The sequence below is a fragment of the Girardinichthys multiradiatus genome, chromosome 13 (genome assembly GCF_021462225.1).
Source record: "Girardinichthys multiradiatus isolate DD_20200921_A chromosome 13, DD_fGirMul_XY1, whole genome shotgun sequence".
In the NCBI taxonomy this organism is placed as follows: Eukaryota; Metazoa; Chordata; class Actinopteri; order Cyprinodontiformes; family Goodeidae; genus Girardinichthys; species Girardinichthys multiradiatus.
In genome coordinates, this window is record NC_061806.1 from 6,052,775 (window position 1) to 6,062,054 (window position 9,280).

General features: G+C 41.4%; 1 protein-coding gene across 4 annotated transcripts in view; it reads left to right on the forward strand.

Moving 5' to 3' along the window:
* Window positions 1-8,847, forward strand: part of c13h6orf136 (chromosome 13 C6orf136 homolog) — a 30,698-nt gene extending 21,851 nt beyond the window's left edge. For all 4 annotated transcript variants that reach the window (XM_047383720.1, XM_047383721.1, XM_047383717.1 and 1 more), the window contains 2 exons: window positions 3,784-3,853; window positions 8,592-8,847. In XM_047383720.1, coding sequence (XP_047239676.1) covers window positions 3,784-3,853; window positions 8,592-8,735 — 214 coding nt within the window. In that variant the 3' untranslated portion in view covers window positions 8,736-8,847. The remainder of the gene's footprint in view (window positions 1-3,783; window positions 3,854-8,591) is intronic.
* The last annotated feature ends 433 nt before the right edge of the window (window positions 8,848-9,280 follow it).

The window sequence follows — 9,280 nt, forward strand, 5'->3', positions numbered from 1 at the left end:
CTCCCAGCTGACAATGTTTACCCTTGCTTTTTCAGATAATTCAGTCTTGATCAGTGGATTGTATTTTCTTTCACCCTCCAGCTCTCTTCTGCACTTTTATAGAACCTTTAAGCTATGCTCAGTTTTCAAAAGTTGCCAAAGTTTATGAGATCACCTTAAGAGGACCTTTATTGGTTCAAGTACTGGCAACACTTCAGGTGAATGTCCAAAGTTTCAGATGCCGGTCCTTTTTTTTTGGACACCGGTCCAGTAATAAAAAAGGACTGTTATGTCCTATATTTGTAAGGGAAGCATCTGTGCTAACTTGGTGTACATGTGAACAATGATAAGTTGATAGAAAGTCCACTTGTAGCTAGGGTTGTCTTGCAAAGGAAGTAGTCTCTATAGGACTTGTGCTGTAGGTGGGAGAGAGACCAAACAAAGATGTTTAACCTGCCTCTGTTCACTCAACTCATCTATATCCTGCAGCAATGCGAGCTTTCATAAATGAAGTTGACATCAAGGAACCAAAGAAGGTGTGGTGCGATGCTGACATGGAGGACTACACAAAAAATGCAGTGGGCAGCTCCCTGATTCCATTCTTTTTAAAACTATATAAGCAGAGGTACATGATGCTCAAATTTGCATCTGATACACGCTTCCCATTCAGAACTTGAGTGAAGGGCTATTTTTCAGATTTCTTTTTCATCAGTTCTACTTCAAAATCTAAAATCTGTAGAATGGACAAACCTGTTTGTGAAAACAATTTTCACACTGAATCCAATCTAAGGTAGTGGTGTCAATAAACGAACAGCACGAAAATGTAGATGCTAACTTTAGAGTCGTCCAATGAAAAGACCTACATTTTTTTTTTCTCTCCCGTATGATTCTATTTATTCATTACTTATGCTTTTAAGTCTCGTGATTGGCAGGGGCCTCAAACCTTACTTCATGCCTACATCACTTTCAAGAATCCCCCTCATGTATCCTATGTGTTAATGGTGAGAAATGACATACACCAATTTACACACTGTTCCTATTTATTCTGTACTGTCACTGTGTGTCTTGGGGAATAGAGTTAGACTTGGCAGACACAGGTAGTCAGCTAGGCCAGGTGAAACCCTGCACTTGCTGGTTGGTGAGTAACAGTTGGTCCTCAGCCCTATGTGGGGAGCCTCTGGAGGAGATCCTTCTGCTAGAATGGCTGTAGCAATAAAAAAGAGATTGGATGGAGACTGTTTCTTGATCTCAGGTGGGTGGAGGTATGGCCAGTTGTGAATGAAGTGGTTCCAGGTTTCTGTAAAATGGCCTGTAAAGTTATGGTCAGAATTTTTTCTTTGGATCTGTTTGTGTTGCAAAGTGCTTTAAATTAACACGTGAGCTGGCGCTATATTAATAGACTGAATTGAATTAAAACAATTTTCTTTTTGGCTTCTAGTTCTTCATGTGCAAACGTCAAGTGATGCTACATTACCTCCAAATACAGATGGAATCCTTTTAGGAGTTTGTTTTGAGGGACCGATTGAGAAAACAGCAAAAAAACAAGGCGGGGAGTCGGGTAGCAGTCCATGACTTTGCTTCTAGAATGCACATATGGCTGGGCGATAAGGAAAAAAATTCCTTTCACGATAATATTTTTCAAATCAGTCTATCAATATATATACAGGGGTTGGACAATGAAACTGAAACCCCTGGTTTTAGACCATAATAATTCATTAGTATGGTTTAGGGCCTCCTTTTGCGGCCAATACAGCGTCAATTCGTCTTGGGAATGACATATACAAATCCTGCACAGTGGTCAGAGGGATTTTAAGCCACTCTTCTTGCAGGATAGCGGCCAGGTCACTACGTGATACTGGTGGAGGAAAACGTTTCCTGACTCGCTCCTCCAAAACACCCCAAAGTGGCTCAATAATATTTAGATCTGGTGACTGTGCAGGCCATGGGTGATGTTCAACTTCACTTTCATGTTCATCAAACCAATCTTTCACCAGTCTTGCTGTGTGTATTGGTGCATTGTCATCCTGATACACGGCACCGCCTTCAGGATACAGTGTTTGAACCATTGGATGCACATGGTCCTCAAGAATGGTTCGATAGTCCTTGGCAGTGACGCGCCCATCTAGCACACGTATTGGGCCAAGGGAATGCCATGATATGGCAGCCCAAACCATCACTGATCCACCCCCATGCTTCACGCTGGGCATGCAACAGTCTGGGTGGTACGCTTCTTTGGGGCTTCTCCACACTGTAACTCTCCCGGATGTGGGGAAAACAGTAAAGGTGGACTCATCAGAGAACAATACATGTTTCACATTGTCCACAGCCCAAGATTTGCACTCCTTGCACCATTGAAACCAATGTTTGGCATTGGCATGAGTGACCAAAGGTTTGGCTATAGCAGCCCGGCTGTGTATATTGACCCTGTGGAGATCCCGACGGACAGTTCTGGTGGAAACAGGAGAGTTGAGGTGCACATTTAATTCTGCCGTGATTTGGGCAGCCGTGGTTTTATGTTTTTTGGATACAATCCGGGTTAGCACCCGAACATCCCTTTCAGACAGCTTCTTCTTGCGTCCACAGTTAATCCTGTTGGATGTGGTTCGTCCTTCTTGGTGGTATGCTGACAATACCCTGGGTACCGTGGCTCTTGATACATCACAAAGACTTGCGGTCTTGGTCACAGATGCGCCAGCAAGACGTGCACCAACAATTTGTCCTCTTTTGAACTCTGGTATGTCACCCATAATGTTGTGTGCATTTCAATATTTTGAGCAAAACTGTGCTCTTACCCTGCTAATTGAACCTTCACACTCTGCTCTTACTGGTGCAATGTGCAATCAATGAAGACTGGCTACCAGGCTGGTCCAATTTAGCCATGAAACCTCCCACACTAACGAACAAACAAGGAGTTTGACTCCGGTACACAGTGAAGATTTTTATTTTTATTGTCAAGATAAATGGAAATAAAAAATATATTTTAAATATACATATACACAAGTGACTTTACAGGGAAGATAATGTGAGATCAGTCCAAGTATGCATGGTGTTGTTCTGGAATTCTGACTGTCAAGTGTTCATCAGACAAACTTCCTGTGGAAGAAACTGTTTCTGTGCTGGCTGGTTTTAGTAAACAGTGCTCTGTAGTTCACCGTTTATGTCTCGCTTCGATTTTTTTATCATAAGGCATGAGAAAGCCGACTCTGGTCGGTTGTTCCCTATAATGGCATCGAGTGATTTAAAAAAAAAGATTTGAAACAAAATTAAATTAAAGAATTTTTACGTTTTTTTTTTTTTTTTTTTACTGCATTCTAAAGACTAACCAAGACAAACTCTCATTTCCAATGATGAACTGTTTACAGAAACAATCCCCTATGGAAAATCCAAAATGCCTTAAGGGGAGGATAATAAATATAGGTGACAAGACATTTGGAGTTGCCTAACAGTGTGTTGTGGCTGTGGAAAAACAGACTGGTTCTATTAGCGATGGAGTTCTTTACTCTGACGGGGGATCAGACTTATGGTATCTCTTCTGATAGCAGCTCTTCTCAAAACATAACTTGTGTGCAATGTTCTTATACTGAATTCCATCTTTTCGATTCTTGACTTCTCTACTCTGTCCAAAATGAAGAACGTCTTGCTTATGGCAGTGGTTTTTTACTCTGATTGCAATCATGTTCTGTTTCCTTTCCTGTTGTGTTGGATATTAGTGGTGGAAGAACAAGCACTTTTAAAAGTCAGATTTTGATGTTTAAATAGTTTTTGCTTTCTAATCCTACTCATTCCTAATATCATCTCTTCTAGGTCATATGATGCATTTTCAACATTTTACATTGGACATGATGGACTCATTCATTGTCACAAAGTTGAAAAGGTATGGTCTTTCTTCTTGATGTCAAGTCACAACTACATTGTAAGATTATTTAGTTACCTGAGACAGATGCTGTGCTGATGAATGCCTTTAAATAGAGTTGGGAAAAGCACTAAATAATCTACTAAAATAATCTACTCACAAAAAGTTCAAAATACTCTGCTTTCTGATGACATTTCAGAAGGCACCTGAAATGCACTATAAAGATTCCAGGTTATCTTATTAGACCTTTTCCAAGTTTCTAAGTATTTAAATGCATCTGTCCAACTGTTCAAAGTTTCAGTACTTATTACATAACATGATGTTCTCCAACAAGATGAAACCACAAATCTCCCAACTATCGGCTAATCGAGTTTGCATAATCAAGGAATAGTTGCTGGAGGCTGGGGTACTTCAAATAGAGTGTCCCACACCTTCTTCAGACCTGAATCCCATAGACAATCTGCGCAACCCCTGAAGCTCAATGACCTTAGGGCATCCCTTTAAGAAAATGATACTGCCATGCCTCAGAAGACAAAAAGTCAGTTTGTCAACAACATGAGACGATATTGTCAGCTGTAGTTTATACTTACAGACACAAAAGTTATCAAGATATTGACATTTGTGTTGTGGTTTACCCAACACTGTTGTTAACCTTTGTTTCAATAAATTGTTGGCAGGAAGATATTACTATCGCATGCTTCTACTTAAATGTCCTACTTTTATGATATAATACCATTATATAGTAAACCAAAAGTAGAATATTTTTATCTTTTTGTGGCTAATGTAATTAAGCAATGGTAATGTTACTACTGTGATATTTTACCTGGGTACAAGTAAAAATGCTGGTATAAAAATCTTCTAAAGGCAAATTTATAACTAGTCCATTTACAATATGCATGTAGAAATTACTTTTTAAACTGTTTAAGGAGTTCTCAGTATAGTGCAACTAGCCATTTTTGAAAATGATGTCAAAAATAAGAATTTGTTGACCTCAATATTCCTAATGCGAGCATAACTTATATTAATTTATCTTTTTTCCATATCTTACATTTTTTATCCAAAAAACAACAGAATATGCATTTGGCTGCAGTCTTGTGTGTGTTATAAAGGATTTTCAATATAGACTAAAATGAAATATTTTGAAACATGAGAAACCATATTAAGCAGTTTCACCCAGAGGCCGAAGAAAAACGGCTGATGATGCCACCATCGACTTAGCTAGCAAGCAGTGTCAAAGCTACCCCCTAACTCAGAAAAAGCAAAGCCATTACAAAGTTCATTGTAACTTTTACTGCAAAGAATTTGCAACCATCGACAGTTATTAAAAACCAGGCCTTTTAGATTATGGAGCCCTCTTTGGATTTAAAATCCGATCTCTAAGATATTTCATTGCCACAGTGAATCCACACAGTCATTTGTGTTGAGAGAAAAGAGGAGGGGGACACACACACACACACACACAGCCACATGAGGGGCACCAGTGCTGATGGTTCTTGTGTGGGAGAAGATGCTCCCCAGCCTCACAGGCTGCTGCTCTTTGAGAAAACTGACAGGTGGAGACTGGGACTTTGAGCTGATTGAGCTTCTGGTGGAGGATGTCAGGGGTGATGGTGTTGAAAGATGAGCTGAAGTCCAAAAACAAGTCCCTGGTTGGTCGAGATGTTGCAGGATGAGTCATTTAATTCTGTGATGGTGGGGTTCTTGGGTACTGGGATGATGGTGGGGCGTTTGAAGCAGGAGGGAACCTCACAGAGCTCCAATTACTTGTTAGAGATCTCAGTGAAGATTGGGGCCAGTTGGTTGGTGCAGGCTCTCAGGCACAATGGGGAGACATTATCAGGTTCTCAAGCCTTCCTTGTGTTCAGGCGCTGAAAGATTCTATTTACATCTTCCTCTGAGATCCTAAATGCATGCAGGGGGTCTGAAGATAGGGGGGTGGTTGGTGTATGGCAAGAATTTGTGTCTAAATTGGATGTGGAGGAGTTGAGTTGAGGTGTGAACTGCTGCTCTTTATACCTGCAGTAGAAGCCATTCAGCTGATTTGCCAGGTGAGGATTCTGTTTAGTGTTGGGGGAATGGTTCTTGTAGGCAGTAGGTTTTTAAAACCATTCAAAACAGCAAAAGCGTGAGAAGCATTTCTTTAGCTTCTCACTGTAGCTTCTCTTCACTGCTTTGATCTCACTGGTCAGTTAGTTCCTGCCCTGCTTATACAGGGCCCGCTCCCTACTGCTGTGAGCCTCTTCCTTATACCTGTGCAGCTGACTCGGATGAGAAGTGAACCAAGGTTTATTGTATGTGCAGAAGGTCTTGGTCTGCACACACATGTCCTCACAGAAACTGATGTATGATGTCACCACCTCAGTAAGTTGGTTTGTTGTTGTAACATCTGCTTTGAGCCATCAGTCCATTTCTTAACATTCTGAACCTCAGGTTTGGAAGGTTTTAATTTCTGCCTGTAGGTTGGAATGAGATGGACCAGAGAGTCGTCAGAAAGTCCCAAAGCAGCCCTGGTGATGGTATGATATGCATCCTTTAAAGTTCTATAGCAGTGGTCCAGAGTGTTTGTATCCCTGGTGGGACACTTAATGTGATGTGTATATTTAGGCAGCTCATTGGAGAGGTTTGCACTCTTAAAATCCCCAAGAACAATGAGAGAGTCTGGATGGTTTTTTTTCCACATCTGTTATCAGCTCAGCCAGTGGAGCCTTGAGGTAGTATGTAAGCGCCATGCAGAACAAACAAGAAGAACTCCCTTGGTGAATAAAACAGTTTACAGTTTATGAGAAATGATTCCAGGTCAAGACTACATTTCTTCTTCAACATTTTGATATCTCTGCACCAACTTCCAAGATTTAAAATCTAGATTAAAGATGTTTTATTTTACAAAGATTTTGTAAAATAAAACATACTTATCTAAAACTATAGTAACACACACTGCTCAAAAAAATAAAGGGAACACTCAAATAACACATCCTAGATCTGAATAAATGAAATATTCTCATTGAATACTTTGTTCTGTACAAAATCACACAAAAATCATCAATGGAAATCACATTTATTAACCAATGGAGGCCTGGATTTGGAGTCACACTCAGACTTAAATGGCGAAACACTCTACAGGCTGATCCAACTTTGATGTAATGTCCTTAAAACAAGTCAAAATGAGGCTCAGTATTGTGTGTGGCCTCCACGTGCCTGTACGACCTCCCTACAACGCCTGGGCATGCGGATGGTCTCCTGAGGGATCTCCTCCAAGACCTGGACTAAAGCATCCGCCAACTCCTGGACAGTCTGTGGTGCAACGTGACGTTGGTGGATGGAGCGAGACATGATGTCCCTGATGTGCTCAATCGGATTCAGGTCAGGGGAACGGGCGGGCCAGTCCATAGCTTCAATGTCTTCATCTTGCAGGAACTGCTGACATACTCCAGCCACATGAGGTCTAGCATTGTCCTGCATTAGGAGGAACCCAGGGTGAACCGCACCAGCATATGGTCTCACAAGGGGTCTGAGGATCTCATCTCAGTACCTAATGGCAGTGAGGCTACCTCTGGGTAGCACATGGAGGGCCGTCCTCATGGAGTCGGTTTCTAACCGTTTATGCAGACACATGCACATTTATGGCCTGCGCATTTATGCATGCGCTTTGGAGGGCTGTGCGTCCCTCCAAAGAAATGCCAACCCACACCATTACTGACCCACTGCCAAACCAGTCATGCTGAAGGATGTTGCATGCAGCAGATCGCTCTCCACGGTGTCTCCAGACTCTGTCACGTCTGTCACACCTGCTCAGTGTGAACCTGCTTTCATCTGTGAAGAGCACAGGGCGCCAGTGGTGAATTTGCCAATCCTGGTGTTGTCTGGCAAATGCCAAGCCTCCTGCACGGTGTTGGGCTTTGAGCTCAACCCCCATTTGTGGACGTTGGGCCCTCATACCATCCTCATAGAGTCGGTTTCTAACCGTTTGTGCAGACACATGCACATTTGTGGCCTGCTGGAGGTCATTTTGCAGGGCTCTGGCAGTGCTCCTCTTGTTCCTCCTTGCATAAAGGTGGAGGTAGCGGTCCTGCTGCTGGGTTGTTGCCCTCCTACGGTCTCCTCCACGTCTCCTGGTAGCGCCTCCAGGGTCTGGACACTACGCTGACAGACACAGCAAACCTTGCCACAGCTCACATTGATGTGCCATCCTGGATGAGCTGCACAACCTGAGCCACATGTGTGGGTTGTAGAGTCCGTCTCATGATACCACGAGTGTGAAAGCACCACCAATATTCAAAAGTGACCAAAACATCAGCCAGAAAGCATAGGTACTGAGAAGTGGTCTGTGGTCCCACCTGCAGAACCACTCCTTTATTGAGTGTCTTGCTAATCTCCAAAGATTTCCCCCTGTTGTCTATTCCATTTGCACAACAGCATGTGAAATTGATTGTCAATCAGTGTTGCTTCCTAAGTGGACAGTTTGATTTCACAGACGTTTGATTAACTTGGAGTTATATTGTGTTGTTTAAGTGTTCTCTTTATTTTTTTGAGCAGTGTATAATTACTCATATCTCTCTGCATTCACATTTCTGTTTAAAAATGTATTAACATAAATGTAACCCAAAGTTGCATCAAAAGCTGGTGTGAAGTGTTTTTCATCTATATTGTCAATGAAAGAAAAGTTAAAGTGAAATAGTTTCTGTTTTTTGTTTATATTTATGGGCTCATATGTGGAGCCGGTCAATTTAATGTGTTTTATTGCCCACCCTCTGTGTTTCAGGTGATGCCGGCTCAGCCTCCTGTCCTTCCAAGAACAACTTCCCTCCTAACAGGAGCTCTAGTAGCACTAGGAGTGCAAGAACACAGACCTGCTCTCAATCTTCTCCCACCCCTCCTGTCCTCATTGCGACAGAGCAAAAATTGACAGTAGAAAAACAAGACAGTGACAATAATTGTTTCTACATTTAATGTGAACCTGAACATGTTCATTCACCTTTACCTCTATAATGCAGCTTAAAATAAACGTGTTAACTGATTTTTGTTTTTATTGCTGTTGTCTCTGTGTTGGATAAGAAGGCATGACTTTCCTCTGCTTTACTTGTTTTATGTCAGTTACTTAAACACATAATTAGGTTTTTGGGTCCAGGTGTCATGGTTGTTACTACTCAGCTGCCAAATGTACTAAGGAAACCTGCTGTGTTTTCACAAGAATTCAAAGTACTGAATTTTAAAGATCTCATTATCAAAAGCTTAATAATAAATGTTTACATGTTTAAGGTAAACTGGGCAACTTCAGAACACTTGTTATACTTGCCCTGAGTGTAGAGCAATAAATGAATGTTGAATGTTCTCGAGAACAGACACCCAAAAGAATATTGTTTGGTAAACATCTCCACTTCAGATGGTGGCTTTTTTTTTAATAGATAATGGCAAAAGTTATCAGTTTTTTCCTTTTTTAATTTTTTATTT